The sequence below is a fragment of the Lontra canadensis genome, unplaced genomic scaffold (assembly GCF_010015895.1).
Source record: "Lontra canadensis isolate GAN:19392208 unplaced genomic scaffold, GSC_riverotter_1.0 scaffold122, whole genome shotgun sequence".
Classification (NCBI taxonomy): domain Eukaryota; kingdom Metazoa; phylum Chordata; class Mammalia; order Carnivora; family Mustelidae; genus Lontra; species Lontra canadensis.
The window spans coordinates 1,522,079-1,541,514 of record NW_022631116.1 but is presented as its reverse complement, the minus strand read 5'-3'; the positions used below and the strand labels follow the sequence as shown (position 1 = coordinate 1,541,514).

At 48.2% G+C, this 19,436-nt stretch overlaps 1 protein-coding gene across 2 annotated transcripts in view; it reads left to right on the top strand.

The window, feature by feature from the left end:
• Window positions 1-18,132, top strand: part of PMP22 (peripheral myelin protein 22) — a 28,945-nt gene extending 10,813 nt beyond the window's left edge. For both annotated transcript variants that reach the window (XM_032841267.1, XM_032841268.1), the window contains exons 4-5: window positions 10,385-10,525; window positions 17,885-18,132. In XM_032841267.1, coding sequence (XP_032697158.1) covers window positions 10,385-10,525; window positions 17,885-18,048 — 305 coding nt within the window. In that variant the 3' untranslated portion in view covers window positions 18,049-18,132. The remainder of the gene's footprint in view (window positions 1-10,384; window positions 10,526-17,884) is intronic.
• Window positions 18,133-19,436: the final 1,304 nt, after the last annotated feature.

The following is a 19,436-nucleotide window of genomic DNA, read 5'->3' as shown; positions in this document are numbered from 1 at the left end:
ACAGAGGAGGCCAGTTCCTAGAGCCTTGGTTTTCAAATTAATGAGATCTGAGCAGCTCCGGCTGGGATCTGGGGAGCAGGGGCGATGCACCAACCTTCTCCCCAAGTCCCGAAGGCACCTGTCTCCTTGGAGCCCTTACGCCATGTGTGAGTTTAAAATCTACGGACCCAGAAAGTTTGGCAAAATGTGTCTTGCGTTGACCGAACTAATGCTTTTTGTTTTGAATACTCCATATTCTGCACATTTTAGGTCCAAATGCATGCAGGCATTCTCCCAACGCTTTGTTTTGTCTGCGTGGACCTGGTGGGTAGCAGAATGAATCAGAGTTCTGGAGTCGGGCTACGGGCTGATTGGGGCTCCGGGAGCTGGAAGGGCTCAGACCTGACCTTGCCTGCCCTTTGCTTGGCTGGCTCTTCATTGGTTGCAGAGACATGATCTTTCCTAAAACCCATCCCCCATGCCCTGCCCCGCTTAAAAAGTCCTCCTTTGTCTTAGAACGGAGCTGATCATCCGGAGGTGTTAGGCACATAAAACGTATGCATTCTTAAATTCTTTTCATTTCATTCTGAACACGAAAGTGTGATGGAAAAAACTGGGCCCTCCTCCAGTCTGTCCCCAGAACACCCAGGGCCACCTCGATGGTCACTTGTCTGTGTCTTCCCTGATTCCAGATTTCTCTCTCTCTCTCTCTCTTTTAAATCCATTTGGTGGCCTTCTCATTTTGGCAAGGGCATCAGACCATTTCCTTGTCTGTGGCTCAGCTCTTGGTCAGTTTGGAGAGAACACAGGAGGCCCTCTGCATTTATGGATTCATGTTTTGCAATTTAAAATCTTCCCGGCTCTCTGGGCCAACCCACAATCTCTGCCCAAGTACCGGCTCTTGATTTTACAGGCCCCTGTGGGTTGCTGAGGCCCTGGCAGGCAGGGGAGGGGCAAGGGAGGAGATGCGGTGTCAGAATGCTAATGTTTCAAGCCTCGAAGTTTCTCATCAGACGCCAACATCCAGGAGTTCGCCCTGCATGCTTGTTCAAATCTGGGTCTGAACCACATGGCCCTTGAGGCTCATGGTTTTTGCTCTTTCAGAAATTTAAATTGCATTTCCAGGATCCAGCAGAGTCAAGAAAGCATCTCTTGTATTTCAGGAGCGGGATTGGCCGTAATGGGGCCTGAGGTTGTGGGTGTTGGTTTTCAGGGCCCGAGAGAGGGATGTCTGGCACAAAGCCTCCTGAGTGTGTCGTTGTGGACACACACGTAGACTCCCAATGTTGGCAGAGACCTGGGAGGCCATCAAGTCCATCCTTCTTTCCTGCTGCACATTGCTTCAGACAACTTTCTGCTACACCCATCCCATGTTCATCCTACCAGTGATGGGGACCTCACTACCTTTCAAGAGAGCCTCTTTCATTTTCAAAAAGCTAACAGCACAGTCCCCTTCATTTATATTCCTCAAATATGTTGAGCACATACATAAACTAACCCCGTAGAGCTGAACAAGAAGGACTGAGTCTCTGCTCTAGTGGGGCTCACGGTGACTTTTGGGGGGACACCCAGAGTATACAATAAATACTCAAGGGCAGAGAGAGGAAAGCATTCTGAAGGAGACAGAATGATGACATAAAAAGTCGCCAGGGTGGGGGGAGCTGGTTACGGAAGGCCTCTTACTTTCTGGTTTTGTGGCTGGAGACGGGAAGGACTGGTCATGGGAAGAACCACAGGAAGAATATTCCAGGAGGTAATGGAAAGAGGCCAGTGGTGGCTGAGTGTGCTGACTGGAGGAGGAGGTGGGGGGTGAGGAAGGAGAGGGGAGGGCAGGAAGAAAGGCATAGGGTCCAGAGCTGAGTGTTGGGATATCCCAGTGATTAAACGGGGTACAGGAAGGAGTTAGCCAAAGGGACTGGGAAAGAGTGGCCAGTGATACAGGAGGGGAGCTGTGAGTCATTGTCATGAGTGGTGTCGCTGTTAGACCCAAGTCTGTCCCCTCCTAGGTCTGCTCATTTCTGATGGTTTCCTTCCTGCCTGATGGGCTGGACTGGGGTTTGACCAGGTTGCCTGGTTTAAACTTCTGAAGTGTCCCTAGGCTCACTTCAAATATTCAGAGACCTCAGTTTTGTCTTCGAGGCTCTCCCCTTGTCTGGGTGATGCCTCCTTCCTTCCGTGGCTTCTCCTGGGCTGGCAAGATTCCTCCGAAATCCCAGCTATGTCACGTTCTGCCTCTAGAGAGCGGGCACGAGCTGCTTCCTACCCCTCAGAACCTGAGGTGGTGGTTTGACTACCATGTGGATGAACAGAGAATGGGGACCTCATTACCTTGCCACACCAGTCTCGCTTCTCCCTCCCTAGCTCCAGTGACTTCGAAAGCTAAAGAAAGCTAAAGAAAGCAGGCTCGTTTAGTTCATCAGATTTCAAACATATTATTCAACCTCTCAGTATCCTCTGTGTGTTGTGGTGGAAAGCCCAGTGCAGTAGACCTCAGGACTCCTTGCTTTTTTTTTTGCCCTGGGCCTGCCTCTAACAAACTGAGAACCTGGGACGGTGTCTTGGTTGCCTAGCAGAGCGAGTATGGAGGTAAGGCCTGGATTTGGCACCTACCACATCAGGTCTTGAGTGGGGGTGGCCTCTGAGACAGGCCTTGGAAATTAGGTAGAATTTCAGTAGCTGCGCAGGGGAGAGTAGGGTGTTGTGCTAGGGGAAGGGAACGGGGTGGTGGTTACTGTGCCTGGTGGGGTTACTGTGCCCATTCTAGGTCTTAATCACCGTGATGCTTGGCTTTTCTGAAAATAATTCCAGGATTGAAAGGAGAGGGGGCTTCTGGTGATTATTATGTGGAGAATGCCTTTCAAACCCAAAGATCCTGAGAATAACGCAGCCATTCCCGCTCATCCTCTGTGCTCTCTTGGATAATACAGTTCATAAACAATGCCTTTCTGTCCTTGAAGGCCATTTTTCTGGCCAAACCCAGTGGTTCCAAGAGGCTGCTTCTTCTTCTTCTTCTTCTTCTTTTTTTTTTTTTTAAAGATTTTATTTATTTCCAAGAGGCCTGTTCTTAAAAAAAAAAAAAAAAAGGTTTCTGTTGAGTCAGTTTGAAAAACACGAAAATTCTAAAGTTAAGAAGGCTTCTTATATGGCAAGAATTCCTTTCCCCTTTACTGTGTTTCATTACACATTATAATTAACATTCAAGGAAGGAGGTTAATGGACTTGACCGTGGAACCCATCTCCTCTCTTTTTTTTGTTTTTTTATTCAGCCGTTGGACCCCATAACAATTCTTTGAGAAACACGGCCTAGCCTAACCTGATCCTCTGATTACTAGCGTTTTCCAACCGGAAAATAAGGGAAGCCTCCAACAGCTTCCTATTTTCAGGTACTTTCTGTGCTGTATTATATTCCCCTTTCAAGCCCCAGGATTAGTCAGCAGAATAAGACTTTTTTGGTGTCAAACCACAGATGCAAGTTAGGCTCTGAAAGACTCCTCCTTGCGTCTACGACTAAGCCTGTTAATCAGGAGTATGGTTAATTCAGATTTAGCTGAAACACCTTGACCTGCAGTTTCTTCCTGTGGATTTTGCTCTGGTTAACACGCCCCCTCCCATGACTATGTGTTGGAAAATCCTTCTCCCTGGTGGCCTTCCTTGTCTCTGTGATCTCCGGGCGGCTGTCTGTGGGCCGAGAGCCTGCACTCAGCTTGCTTCCAGCCTGAGACCTGAATGTCCTTTCAAAGCCGTTGGCTGGTCTGAATGGGGATGAAACTGAAGCCCCCCCAACCCACCGGGGCGGGGGACCCAGGCTGGTTTTCTGCATGTGCTCCAGCTGGTGGGCAAAGCCCAAGGGCAAAGGCCACGTTGTCGAGGATGGAGGCTTCCTGGCAGGTCAGCTATTCCTGGAATGCCATGTAAGGAAAATGGCACTGTGATGGCAGGGGGATGGGGAAGTTTGAGGGTGGGGAGCCCAGCCTTGTTGAGCCTGTGTTTTTACTTTTTTTTTAACTTTTAAAATTATTATTATTTTTGGTCATGTGCTTTTATTATTTTCGGTCACATGCTTTTGAAAGCAGCCCAGTGTTATGCACCTGTGCAATCCCATCGATCTCTTGGAGTTGGGACTCATCCCCTCTGATGGCCTCTTTCTTCGAGGCTTTCTTCTCTCCTGGCCTCCCCGATGTATGCGGTGACTTTCCCGCCCCTGTCCTTCCTCTCCCTTCCAAGAAAACCGGTTCTTTTGTTGACAGAATCAGAAAGCTTTTAGGAGTCGCTCGGAGCCCAGCGGGACTCCCTGCGGGGCAAGGAGGATGGGAAGGGCAGGTGGCTCTGTGCCCTCGATGAAGGACGCGGAAGGTCGCGGATGCTCTGGTACATTTCAAAGTGCTTCATCCTCTCTGAGCCCATAACCCACTGGACTGCAGAACCCGGGGCTAAGAATACAGCTGCGGGGGCAGATGTCCTTCCTTTACTGCTTAGCTGCCACGGCAGCAGGAATCTGACCTTGAGGCGAGCTTTGATCATTGGGTAACTCAAGCTTGCCCTTATCTGCTGGGGGAGCTGGGTCTGCCTGCACCCGCGGCCCACGTCAGAGAGCTGTCAGCAGCTCCTGGACCTGGCAATCTCATTAAAACCATGCCTGCAGAGAGTTTCAGGGGATTTAATTCCTAGGCTCTGCACCAAGGTTGGAGATGAAAACGTTGCCAGGGGGAATTCCACCACTATTCACCTAGGTGTCCACTTGGGGCCAGCCACTGAGCTGGGTCTGGGGGATGACTGTGGGTGTTCATTACTGGCTCAGCGAATGATCGCAAATTTGCAATTGGAGAGACAGAGTCGTCCTGCCCTGGGGCTCGGGTAGGAGCTCAGATTTGCCCCTTGGAGTGTTGGTGTCCTGTGAAGTTTGCTTCCTATAAAACAGGTTTGTCATTGAGAGCTCTGTCCCTTACATCAGTTGTCTCTCTATCCTTAATAATGACGTCCTGTACATTTGACTTGCTTTGCGACAGGAGAGGTTGGCCACTACACCCTGCAGGCCGAGTCTGGCCCAGGGCCTGATTTTGTAAGTCAGCTGTTACTGGATGAGAGCCCCCACCCCGGCCATTCATTCACGTAGTGACTGAGACCAATTTTGTGCTAAGGTGCCAAAACTGAGTATGGCCCCGGAGACCCTACCTTTGGCCTGCAAAGCCTAAAATAGTCACAGTCTGCCTCTTTCCAGATAATTTGCAAATACTGGCAAATGCTTCTGGAGTTCTGGTTGGTCCCCTAATCATATGGCTTGTGGGAATATTGTGGTTCCCATTTTTCATTACCAGAGTGACCCAGCCAGAGGTACCCCAGAAACCGTACCCTGGAACAGTCCGTAAATGCTTATTTGCCCTGGTCCTCCACATCAGCTTTTTAAATGGGGTGACTCGTATCATCCCTGGGCAGAGCTTTCCTATCAGTTCTCTTGATCATTGCGGTAGCCCTGCAAGATAGTTGGTGTGTCATGTCAGAGAAGAGAAATCCAAGGCCAAACACATGGTAACTGAGCAGTGAAGCCGGTGGTCAGCAGAAGGAGGTGGCAGAGCCATCCCCTGGGCTGCCCAGCAGTCGGGCTTGGCGCGTCCTTATATGGGATCCAACACCTGCCATGCCCCGAGTGGGGATTCCTGCTCTCCTGGTCGAGTCCCATCCAGATGAAGGATTCTGGATCTGGAGAAATGTCCTCCACACTTCAGAATCTCCTCAGGACATGGTGGGCTTCCTTCTGAATAACCCCACGCACCTTCAGCCAGCCTGTCGGGGCTGGAATGGAGGCTGCTCCCTCCTGGCCCCGTTGGCTATCTCCCCGGCTTGCCATCTGAGAGCATCCGAGGGAAGAAGTCCCTTTACTCTCTGCAGGTAGAAGACCAGTCCTGTCCAGTTTCCAAGTATTCTTTGAGTTTTAGAAACCTTCTTGTGGCCTGCTGTGCTGCTTTGCCTTGGGATCTTTTAAGTTAGTTTTAATTATTCAAATGTTACAGGAGAGTATTCTTCTTATTAAAAATAAATCTGACGGTGCAGATTTGGTCTTTGAGCAGAGACCAAACTCTCCTCCATTCTAGCTCCAGCTCCTGGGGGCAGCTGTGGGTATCAGTTGGCGTGGCTTTGGCTCTTTTTCCAGCAAACACACACACACAGAGTTATGCGTGTGTGTGTGTGTGTGTGTGTGTGTGTGTGCGTGTGCATAGTTACACCTATTTATAAAGCTTTTTGGTGTGTATTTCCATAATGACAACATGTTGTGTGGACACCTTAGTCCTTCGACGTCTCGGAGATCTAACTCATGACTCTAACGGTTGCAAAAATATTCCATTGGAGGGATTTACCCTAATTTATTGCCACTCATGGGAGTGATGGTATAGTGAGCAGTCCTCATTCATGTCTCTTTGGAGTATGTTTAAGTATTTATCCACGGTGTAGTGATTAAATGGTGGAGTCCTGTTATTGGCATCCAACAATTTAAATATATTCTGCCAAATTGCCGGTCACAGAAGGTTGTTTATATTATCATTCATCTGAATGTTCAGGGGTATCTCTCATACATGTACTCAGTTGACCTTAAGAACTTTTTGATTTTTGCCAGTTCGATAGATAAACATTGACATCACATTCCTTGTGGATTTCCCTTGCGTTTTCTTGAATATTAATGAGGTTGAACACTATTACATATGTTTATTGGCTATTCTTTTTTTCCTTTTTAAAAATTGTATTTATTTATTTGACAGACAGAGATCACAAGTAGGCAGAGAGGCAGGCAGAGAGAGGGGGAAGCAGGCTCCCCCCTGAGCAGAGAGCCCGATGCGGGGCACGATCCCAGGACCCTGAGATCATGACCTGAGCCGAAGGCAGAGGCTTAACCCACTGAGCCACCCAGGTGCCCCTCAGATAAGTTTTTAAAGCATTTGACAAGTTCCAGTTGGGATATATTTTAGGTTAGCATTGAATTTGTACATTATGTTGGGGGAAAGCGGCATTGTTAAGACTTTGAGTGTTTCTATCTGGGAAGATAGTATGTTTCTATGTCTTTAGCACTTCTTTTATGTGCTTTAATAAAATCTGTCTGCCTTTTTGAGCCCCCCACCAAAGAACATGAGTCTTTAATTAATTGTATTTTTGTCCTTTTTAAATTTTATTAACAATTGCTCTCATCAGTAATGAGTCAGTTCATTTTGGATTCATTTAATTATTTCTTTTTTAACTTCTTAAGTGGAAAGTTTAGTTCATTCTTTGCCAGTATTTGTGTTTTTCAGTAAATGCTCCAAGGGCGTGCATTTTCCACTGAGTACGGCTTGGACCACTGCCCACAGATTTGACATTTACTACTCTCTCAATCCCAATCCCTGCTGAGCAGAGTTTTAGTTTTCATCTTGATTTCTTTGTCCAAATACTATTTTTAAATTTCCAATCTTATTTTCGCCAGTTTGTTTTTCATTCCTACTTTCTGTTTGCCTCAGTTTATGCCTGTATCACTTTTGCTTCCTTTGAGATTCATGGAGATTTATTCGTCACCTAATACATAATGTTTAAGACTGTTCCTTGTACATTTTAAAAATAATTTGCGGTCTTTGTTATATGGACACAAATTTTCTGTATAGCTACTAAGTTGAAATGGTTAATTCTGTTACCAGTAATCTCTCTGCTACTGTATTCTTTCAGTTGCTTGATTTGTTTATCCTGAGAGAGGTATGCTAACGACTTTCACTATGACTGTGACTTTGTCAATTTCTTCTAGTCTCCCAATTATCTTTTACTTTATACCTTTTCTGAGCCATGCTATTTTTTTTAAAGATTTTATTTATTTAATAGAGAGAGAGAGAGAGAGAGAGAGAGATTGAGATCACAAGTAGGCAGAGAGGCAGGCAAAGAGAGGGGGGAAGCAGGCTTCCGGCCAAGCAGAGAGCCTGATGCGGGGCTCGATCCCAGGATCCTGGGATCATGACCTGAGCCGAAGGCAGAGGCTTAACCCACTGAGCCACCCAGGTGCCCCTGAGTCATGCTATTTTATAGGCATAAAAGTTTATAACTATCTTTTCTTCATAGTCATACTATGACTTCATAGTCATACTCACTATGAAGTATCCCTCTTTGGCTCTTTTCATCTTTTGCAATTTAAATTCTGTGTTGTTTGATGCCATTATTGATATATTTACTTTCTTTTTATTACTATTTGCCTGGCACCTCTTCTTAAAATCTTTTGATTTTTTTGGCTGTTGTTTGTTTTAGGTGTATCTCTTATATCAGACTATCAATGGGAATTATGTCATTGAAGGTGAAATTCTTCATCTTCTAACGAGTGACTTGAACCCATTTACATATATTGTGATTGATGATGTAGTTCGACTTACTGTCTTCATGTATGTGTTTTATTGTACTTATGGTTGAAAAGCTTCTTCAGCCTTGTATCCCCAGAGCTAACCATAGAGCTGGCCTCAAAATAGTAGATGTTCAGCAAATAAATATTCACTGAATAAAAATTTCCCTGAGTCCCTAATTCTGATATAATTTGACACCTTATGGCAAAATAACTCCATTGTAGTGGGGTTGGGACTCAAGTTCAAATTATTGGTAAAAGAAGTTCTAAGAAGGCTTTAGTTGCATTTCTAAGTCTAAGGAATTGTTCCTATTCCTGTAGATATAGCATCGAAGATTGTGAGTTTTCTCCAAATGCGAGGTCTGTTGTTAGTGGTAGGAGAGGTAAAGAGTCAGGTAAAGGTTTCAGAATTGGAGGAGGAAATCCAGGTTTTCATCTGCACCAGCCACACTGCCTGGGAGAGTGTACCCAGAAGAATGTTTCCTAGTAAAAAAAACTCAGTCACTGTTTTTGTTCTGGATTTGGGTCTCACGTTATCTTTGTTTCCAGCCTCACCTACCAGAGCACTGGATAACTGGTTTACCTTGGAAAAAATAACATTACGGCAACATTAGCTTTATAGCAGACTGCTCCCTTAGAGGAATTAGGCTGGAGAAAGACAAACAGATTAAATTAAGAGCTATATAAAAAATGAAGTCAGGATAGCTCATAACCTGGGACATCATTTTCTTACCTTAATTGACCAAGACATTGGAAACGTAAAAGGAGCAAATGTTCTGTCATGGTAGAAAGAATACTAGACTGGAATCCGGGGCCTCCCCGATTGGCCGTGCCAGCTGGGCTCCTCAGAACATCTCCGGAAATCTCTGTCAGTACAAAGGAGCTGGACTGGTGGATCTCTGAAATTTCTTCAGTTAACCCCGCCAGCGCCCTTAAAACTCTGCCATGATTTCCTTGTGACTCAAACGACGGTCATCGTGTTCCGGGACTGAGGATAAGCCATGCGGATTTCATAGCTTGGAGTACTGTGTGAAGCATGGATGCGATTCTCGAAGCTTTTACACACCACCCAGTTACTGGGCTGAGAGGATAGAGCCCTGTGGCTTCTCCTTCTCCAGTTGCTTCGCCTTGCTTAGAGCAACACCTTCCCCCAATGATTGGCACTTGGAGGAAAGGACGTGAGTGACAGGTGGACAAAGCCAAATATGGCTCTCCTAGGTGGACACCATAGGTTCCCTCTGTAGGGCTGAGCCCCGGCTGTGTCGTCTTCTCTCCTCTCTCCCGAGATGACATTCTCTTGCAGCAGACTGTCAGCTACAGAATTCCCTTTTCTGCCTGAACTTCAGTAGGAAGCTTGGGGATTTGATCCAGTCTTGGGGCAGGAGGGGTAGGGGTGGGAATGGGCGCAGGTCAGTGAAGCTGTGGAAGTAGAACCCGGCGTCCCACCTGGTGGTATGACCGAGCACAGACCGCTCCGAGCGGAGGCTCACGACTGGGGTTAAGCCTGACCAAGACACGTCTTGGCTGAACAAGTGGATGTTCATAGCACGCCCTTCTCCACCATCGTTTTCTTCCAATTTACCACAAAATTGGTTTTGGCATCAGTAGTGTTTGTTCCCAGCCATCCTCACGATCCCAACCTCTCTGTGGGGGGATGTTGATATTTTGAACAGTGGTTTTAAATTATTCTTGGAATATAGGGGATCCAAGAAGCAAGCCCTTGAAAACCCCTTGAGGGCAAGAAGAGAGAAGGCAGTGGGCAGGGCTCGGACCCTCTTCAACCCGCGTACTTATGTGGGAGTAACTCATTTGGCAAAAAGACTGGGAAGGAGTTCAATATATTTTAACTTGAGTTTAATTCCTAGTCGTGGGACTAGAGCTGTTTTCCTGCAGCCCTTATTATACAAGTGAATGGTTTGAGTTCTGCTCGTAAAAAAAAGGCTTCCGTCACCTGGGAGGACTGTGGTTTTCAGGGGTCATGGTGCGCCAGGCGCCATGTTCCTCATGGCACAGCTTCTCCCCCGGCCCTGGCTGGCTTTTCCTAACCTGGTGTCTCTCCCCTCCCAGAATGGCTGCAGTCTGTCCAGGCCACCATGATCCTGTCCATCATCTTCAGTGTCCTGTCCCTGTTCCTGTTCTTTTGCCAGCTCTTCACCCTCACCAAAGGGGGCCGGTTTTACATCACTGGGGTCTTCCAGATCCTTGCCGGTAAGTTGGAGATGATATCTAGTTCATGTGGAGACTGCCTGTGCAAGGCTGGGGAATGATGAGTCCGTAGAGGGACATGGCCCCAGAAGGACAGATGTTTGTGAGTCTGTACCTTGGATGGTTTATGTAAAGTACAGATATGTGTGTATGTGTGTGTGTGTACCTACACCTTAGAATTTGGGAACTCTCCACTATGCCATGGAAGGAGATCCATAGGAAATAAGACTTAGGGGCTCTGGTGGGAAGGTCCCTAACCCAGCCAGACCTGTCACCAGGAATGAAGCTATACTCTGGACACATAACCAGAAGTGAATGCAAAGAATATCAGTAGAGCCAAGGCCAGTCTTGAGGGCGTATCCCTGTACATTATGTTACGCCCCAAGGAGCCGTCCTTGCTTCGGCATGGAAAGTGGCCTTGATGTGCTGCTGCTCTTGTGTCCTTCCTCTAAGCTGTGATTCTTACTCTCCTTTATTCCCCCTCCAGGGTTCTGGTGGGCTTTGATTTACTGTTGTCATCCTTAGGTGTCTTCATTTTGACACCCCTGTGTAATGTGCCATCATTTCCAAACATGGGGCCATGATGACACACGAGAGGTTTCCTTTGTCTCTTCCTTAAGTTGCCTTCACGTTCTCCCACTGGACAGGTTATCCATATGTACAATATGCAGAGTCCGAGAAGCTCCTGTTATACAGGGTGATGTATTCCAACTTGGTCTCTCTATCCTGAGCAATGTCTTTTTTCCATTGACTCTTTATCTTTCTGCCTGTTGACTCCCAGTTGGCTGAGTCAGCAAACACTGGAGAGAAGTCAGGGGCAGATGGGGTGGTGGCTCCTAGAGTCCATGCTAATAAGTCATAAACTCCATATATACCAGAATACATCCATGTCCTGTGGGATGTTCTAGTATTTGGCTGAGTAGGCAAAGGGCTATGCTATCTCTTTGTTGGTTGTTGGAATGTCCATGGTGCTGAATCACCATCCTTTGCTCGGAAGCATCATTGGAAGGTTGAAAACAGCCTGTGTGTTCTGGTTGGATGGATGGATGGATGGATGGATGGATGAATGGATATGTGGATACAATGGCTTACACATGGCTATATGGTAAGGCACAGCCTGAAGCTGAATGCTGATGACCTTTTTCTAGAAGCTGGAGAGTTACCCTTTCCCAGCAGAAGGAATTAGACTAGACAGCTCCTTCTCATTAAATCCTTAAATACAACATTTCAGTATGTACCATTTGAGGATTTCAAAATCGAAGAGTGCTTTGCTACTTGCTTAGTTTTATTATAGCAAGGAAGGCTCCTGGAGTGTTGCCAATTTTGTTAACTCACAGATTATGGAGTAAGATATCATTCCTAGGTATGTTAGAAGCAGAGCTATCATTAGTCACTCTGCTTCCAGAAATAATACACAAAACTAGAAAGTATTCTGGGATTTCTTTTTTGGCTTGCCATTTACAGTTTGATATCAAGTCAAATGATGATCATACCTTTGCATCAATGGATGTGTCCTCAAGATAAAACAATCCAGACTTAGGAAACAGAACTTTCATCAAATGTGTTACTTTACTGATAAATTGAGACCAGGAGAGGATCCTGAGCCCCCAGGGTCACCCAACTCACGCAAGAACAACATATGCCTCCACTTCCCCTCGTTACACAAGAACTCTGTATTTAGTTAGGAACTTCCTTATCGCTAGAGATGCCGAATCCACCAAAATTGCCACAGAACCCAACACCGAAGGCAGAAACTCTGCTTTTTCAGCATGGATTTGCTAACCTGTCCTGTTCTGGCTCTCCTCTGAACTCAGTGCAAGCCCGTTAGAATTCTGCTTTATAAAAAACCTAAAAGCACATGATCTGTTCTTCATTTTTCCCCTTTGAGTGTAGCTTCTTATCTCTCATGGGACCCAATTTCAGTTTATCAGTTTGTCAGCCTGGCAGCCCCTATTCAAATAGGAAGTTGTCTTGAATTAGCCGTGTCGAGCCACAGGAGCGGTCATCACGTATAAACCTGAAGAATGTTCTGTCCCTAACTGCGAGAGCCAGTTCACGTGAGCTGAAAGGATCCTCTGGTAACCCCAGGCTCTCCGGAAAGTTGCATTTGATCTTGCTCTGTAGGGTCTTGCCACTCAAGTGGAGGACTAAAAGAGAAAGGGTCTTCCCTTAGAGATTCCCATACTTCTTCAAAGCACCAAAGCATTTTATTTTATTTTATTTTATTTTTTATTATCTTTTTAAAAGATTTTATTTGAGAGAGAGAGAGAGTGCGCATAAACAGACTCCCCACTGAGCAGGGAGCCTGACTCGGGGCTCGATCCCAGGACCCTGGATCATGACCTGAGCCAAAGGCAGAGGCTTAGCCAACAGAGCCACCCAGGCGCTCTGCACTGAAGCATTTTAAGTGGAAGCCACTGGAGTCTCCCAGGTGGCTGTTTTGGGCTGCTCTGCCCCCGCCTAGCATCCCTTTGGAGGGCCCAGCTGTGGTCTTCATAGATCACACCTGAGCGTGCGGGAAAGGCAGGTACAAGGTGTGGGGGGCTGTCGGGACTGACTGTAGCTTTAGGAGCTGTCTCTGCTTGCTCTAGATTATACCTATGTGGGTGCTTATCCGTCCGCCTGCTTTGCTGCCTCATCCCCTTCTGCTTTTCATAATAAGCCACAAGTCTCACACTTGATTACATACTTCTTTGGTTGGCTGCTTCCTGGAGACGTGTCAAGAGGCTCCATCTAGCTCATTGTTTTTCCATCTTAGATGTACATCTTCCATCTTTTTAGGGGTGCCGCCTGGGTGGCTCAGTTCGTTGAGCATCTGACTCTTGGTTCCAGTTCAGGTCCTGACCTCAGGGTCGTGGGATCGAGCCCTGTGTCGGGCTCTGTGCTCAGCAGGGAGTCTGCTTGAGATTTTCTTTCTCTCCCTTTCCCTTTGTCCCTCCCCCTGCTCATGCACACACGCTCTCTCCTTCCCTCTCTCTCTCAAATAAATATTAACTCTTTTTTTTTTTTTTTAAAGAATCACCTTTTTAAAAAGAGGGGGCTTTGACAAACATGCCAGTTCTCAGCCTTCATCCCTGGAGAGGTCTTGGGTGGGACTGTGCCTTGGGTGACTCTGATGTTCATCCAAGGTTGGGAACTGTTGGTGTAGCCATCACACTGTCCCTAATCCCACTGTAAGGTCTTCTAGGAATTTCTCTGCCAACCACTCATCCCATTCCTGGAGCATCGATTCTTGTAAACCCCCTTCTTAGAGAAGAGCCATTCCCATCCTCTCTCTGGATTTTGCAGTCTTTTTTGTCTTCAGAACCGGTACCCATGTTCTCAGACAGTGTTTATCCTGACCCCAAGCCAGCTGGGCTGGGTTACGCTTCATGAGAAAGCATCAGGAAATTCACAGAGATACAGACCTGAAAGACAGAGCCTGTGTTTGGATTTCTATTTAACAACTCAGGACCCAGCACCGGGCTCTGGGCACGCCACATAGAAAGCCCTGAATAAGCCGCTTGTTGGATGACTGGATAATTGTACTCTGTTTGGCAATTGTTCTCCAACTGGCAGAATCAAACGCGGGTCACATGTGTCGTTACTATTTATTGTGATTAGAACAGAGAAGATGGTAAAAGGAGACCCCTGAGTAAGTGGTTCCGTTTGCTCTGTTTCTTCTGTCCAACAGACGGATACCGACGTAGGGCTTTAGAACGAAAGACTTTAGGGGATGAATAGGAACACAGGGCGCTCCCTATTCCGAAGGGGTCAAGGGCAGCAGCAGCCAGATGCCACGTTTAGGAACTGCCCCCCTCGCAGTGAACCAGTCCAGGCGTTGCATTTGCGGTGCCCAGGTCGGAATCCGGGAATGCGGTGGGCGGCTTTCAAGGTGGTGAGGGTCGTTTGGATGCTGAAATCAGAAGCTGGGCCAGCAGGGCAGAGAAAGTTCTGCGTTGTCAGACAGAGAGCCCAGCGCTTTCAGAGGAAGGGACCTTCCAGCCTCTTCCTGCCCCACCTCAAGACCCTCAGAACCAGGGGTTGGTGACTTGAAGGCGCTCACTCTTCCAACCAGTGCCACGAGGCTCCTTGTACCCCCGTTTACTTTCTAGCCAGGTTCCCTCTGGCTTCTGCGGAGGTCACTGATCTAACTCCCTGAGTCCCTATGCTCCTTTCGATTCCGTTGATGGCTCATTCCTCCCAGCCATTATCCTGTGGCCCTTCAGATGTCTCTGTTTTCCCAGTGAGCTAAGTTAGCCCACCAGGGGGCCATGCCAGGCTTAACCCAGTTCCAGTCCATTCCTGTGTGGAAGTTGCATCCATTTCTGTTCTCTTCTTGTCCTCACTAACACCACGGTCATTGTGCAAAAGCCAACTTGGGTGCCTTCCCATCCCGTCTTGTTGCCACCCCGAAATCCCTTTCTCACGCTTCTCCCAGAGTGACCTTTCTGAAACCCACCGCAGATCATGCTTCCCCGCTGCTGACGATGGGCTTCCCACCACAACTTCCTCATCGTGCCACTCGGGGCTCTCCCACCTCCCCTCACGCTGCCCTCCCCGTGTCCTGGGGGATTCTTGTCAGGGCCTGCTTCCGCTGCCTAACTCTTCCACACCCTCTAGACTCGGGTCAAGCACCGCCTCCCCCCGTCAGGCTTCCCTGGGCCCCCAGTTTGGACTCTGTGCATGTCCATCCTCTCAGGACATCATCTGATGCGTTTCTCTCTCCCTCTCTTGAAATCATGTCAGACCATATTGGAAGTTTCTGCAGGCATGTCTGCTCCTGAATGACACTCCCCCCTGAAACTAGGGGTCATGTCTTATCCATCGTGGTGCCCTCCTCAGTAGCCAGAACAGTGCATGCACACAGTAGGCGCTCAGTACGTGTGTTCAGAGCCAAACACAATGGAGATAAGGAAGTTTCGAGACTTCCCGCCATTTCTTGCTTTGTCTTTGGCCCCTTGGTTGCTCCCATCCAAAGGTTTGGGGCTCTGATTACTCACCCGTGGTTGCTGTTGCTATGAAGGGGGCTTGAGGCCTCCTCTTCAAGGGGGCTTTAGAGAGCTGGTTCCAGATCCAGCAGCCCTGATAGGGAGAAACTCTCGAATGTTGTCTGGACAGGGTTGGTGGCCCCCACTGATAGCTGACTGCCCTTCCGGATTCAGGTGCCTACCAGGAGGTCCCTGTCACTCCCAGAGCACAGATGGCTTGTCCATGGGGAAGGAAGGCACAAAGCTTGCTGGTGTGACAGCAACCTTCCCCATGGGGGACCTTCATCGCTGCGCCCCCACCTACCGGTGGGTGAGGAAGCGAGTTACCACCCATTTACGGGGATGAATGTTTCGGGACTGTCGTGTGGCATCAACTACCCTATATCCCAGGGCTGTACAGACAGACAGTCTTGTAATGACATATTCCCTAAAACATCAGTCTCCTGACGACAGTAATTACAAAGCACGGCTTTGTGAGTTAGCTCAGCTCACTGCAGATCCTGGCAAAGTGCAAATTCCTCTGCCTCTGAGATGTTCCTCAGGCAAATTTCATGTAAACTAGGCCATCTGCTTAGTCACTATGCTTGTGAATCCTGCCTCCCTCTGTCCCTCTTGGTCACAGATGGAATGCTCACTCCTTCCCAGTGAAATCCAGGCACGGTTGGTCTGCACAGCTCTTGTGGCCTTTTTCATGAGGCGGCTGGTTAGGCGCATGGCCCATTTGGAAGCCTTGCCAGCGTGACAGGCCTTGGCCTGGCCTTTTCACACTCTGTTCCCTCGGTCACATTTCTCTTTGCACAGCCCTGCCCTCGTTAGGTAGGTCTCCCAAGAGACAGCCGCAATCTTTCTTAAAGATGTGAATCTGCACTTTGCTGAGGTGAGCCTTGGGGGGCCATGGCGGATGGGAATTGGGGATCACGGGCCTCAGGGCAAATAAAGCGTGTTCCTGGCAGATCAAAACGGCTGTCTTCCCCGAATGACAGTTTGCCTGCTCTGGTTTCCCCCCCTCACGCAGGCATCTTGGCTGTCTCTGGAACTTTCTGTAGGTAGCAGATCCTGGATCCCATCCCACTGTAGTTCCAGGACCATTGTGTGGCTTTCTTAGCGGGGGCCAGCAGAGTGGGAGTTTTCTCCTCTGACTTGGAGAAGGACAGTCTTATCAGAGTGGCGAATGTAACATAGTCCCACTTATGCACTTTATTGAAACAAAGTTGCAGTGTCCCTTGGAACAGCAGCCCGAATAGCAGTGAGGTTAGATGTAGGTGGTCTGGGGCACTGGGAGCTTTGGAACCACAGGAATCCCGCAGAGCATGCTGGATTTATAATAAAGCCACTCAGAGCCTCTCACAGACCCTGTTTTCAGGAGGGAACAGAGCGAACAGGGCAGGCTTTGTGCAGCTCCGGGCTGGGGTGCTGGCATCACCGGACCCCTCCCTTCAGGGGGATGCGGACTGCCACTGTGGGCATAGACCATCACTCTTAAATTTGCCTGCTTCAAGAGCCCCTAGGTAGAGCTTTTTCTTGTCCTTCCCACACCAAAAGGGTGCAGACGTAGGCAGGGGAAAGTTCTCCTGATTTATCTGTGTATCCAGTAACCTTCCTCTCCTCTTTGGGCTTCAGACCCAACCTTGGGGGCACCAGGAACTGTTGGAATGGACCAAGTCCCCACCAAGTCCTCTCTCTGCCTCCTGGTCATATCCTGTCCTTCCTCGTCCCCTTCTTGTTCCTCTATATTCCTTTGTAAGCCTAGCGATGCCCATAGGCATTGATCACTCGAGCTGATACAATGCAGTCCTGCTAAGGGGCCCCGTGTTCTGCCTGGAGCCCCGTGCTCTGGCCCTCGCGCCAACTCAGGTGGCAGAGTGTCATTTCACTTTACTGGTTCAGATGACTTCACCGCCCACTTGCAGAGCAGTTCCCGGGGTCCCAAGGGCTCCCTCCCTGGGAGCCGACTGCCCAGCCTTCCTTGGAAAGAGCTAGGCGGGTTTACCATACAACCCAAATTCTTGCCGTCGACTAGGAAGTGGTGACAGTTAAAGGAACAGAGACGGGCCAGAAAAGATGACAAGGGACCGCGGAGATGCTGGTCTAGGTCAACATGGATCGGATCCAGAGAACAGATAACTTTTTGGGGTTTCTAGATCTTTGAGCCCCTCCTCTCAACCTGGCAGCGCATTCCTTCCGGAATCAGATATGCTCCTCTCGCACAGTGTTGTCAGCCAAAGACTGGGCGACCCGGTGTGTGTGAGTGTTTGTGAGTGTGTGTGAGTCAAGAGCAGGGAGTGGTGGGGGCAGGTACCCAGGGTTCTATGGGATCCACACTGGGGGTGGTGGACAGGGGACCCCTCGCCGTGACCTCTCCCTCACCGTACTTGCCTCTCTCTTTCCCCAGGTCTGTGCGTAATGAGCGCGGCCTCCATCTACACGGTGAGGCACCCGGAATGGCATTTCAACTCGGAGTACTCCTATGGCTTTGCCTACATCCTGGCCTGGGTGGCCTTCCCCCTCGCCCTTCTCAGCGGTGTCATATACGTGATCTTGCGGAAACGTGAATGAGGCGCCCAGACAGCTGGTCTGAGGCACTGAGCATACCTAGGGGAAGGGAGGAAGGAAACCAGAAACCAGAAAAAAAAAAAAAGAGCTAGCCAAAAAACCCAAACTCAAACCAAACCAAACAGAAAGCAGTTGAAAGGGGGGGGGTTAGTGTTGACTGAAGATGTATATAATATCTATGGTTTATAAAACCTATTTATAACACTTTTTACATATATGTACATAGTATTGTTTGCTTTTTATGTTGACCATCAGCCTTGTGTTGAATCTTAAAGAAGTAGCTAAGGAACTTGACATCCTAACCGTGTAATCGAGCTCAGTATTTTCCGTTCTCTGTTTTTCGTTCTTTTTGTTTTGCCCAGACATGAAATAACTCCGTCTTGCCCCTTCCCTTTTATCTGAAAGAAGATACCTCCCTTCCACTCCACCTCATTGAGAAAACCAAAGTGTGGGTAGAAACCCTGAATGGCCAAAACCCTTAAATTGTGGGTGGCCCCGTGCTTCTCCCACAGAGACGGGTGCCACGCACAACCCCGTGCGAAGCCTCACGCTCACGTGCAGGAAACCCCCAAACTGGAGCCCTTGGCAAAAACACAGCCTGTGGCCTCGGAACGCTTGCCCTTGATGGTGGGTGTCTTGGTCACATGTCGAGATGAGAAATCGGTGACAAGAAACCCATGAAATGGTGCTATGTATCTACCATTCCTTAGTATCACTAATCTTCTAAACCACTCACTGGAAATTCAATTAATGGTTTTACAACATAAAGTAGAATGGAGACCTGAATAAATAATTCTCTGTAATATAAATGGTTTATAACTGCTTTTGTACCTAGCTAGGCTGCAGTTATTCCAATAATAAATAAATAATAAACACAGCCTTTATCGCTCCCACATTCTTCTTACGGTCGGAGCATCGGGACAAGCTCTAGACACCCCCACCCCGCCTGGGACTGTGCGTTCCCAGGGCTCAGCTGGGTCTAGACTGTTCTCTGCCTCCAAGGACTGTCTGGCAATGATTTGTACTGGCCACCAACTGTAGATGTAAATACGGTGCCCTTCTGATGCTAAGACTCCAGACCTTTGTTTTTTGTTTTTTTTTTTTTTTTTGCCTTTGCTTTTTTTCTGATTTTATACCAACTGTGTGGACTAAGATGCATTAAAATAAACATTAGAGTAACTCACTGATCTCTCTTGGAATTTTGTTGGGACCTTGGCTTGGGGGGGGTGCCTTTCAGAGTGGAGGAAAGAGGCGCTTGGCGGAACCCAAGATTGGGCTCGTGGTCTAGGTTGGCTTTTGGCTTTCTTGCAGGTGACAGGGAGCACATTGTGCCTTCTGTAAGCCTGTGCAGATGTCTGCTCGTTGGGGAGGACGAGGAATCGCAGCTGAAA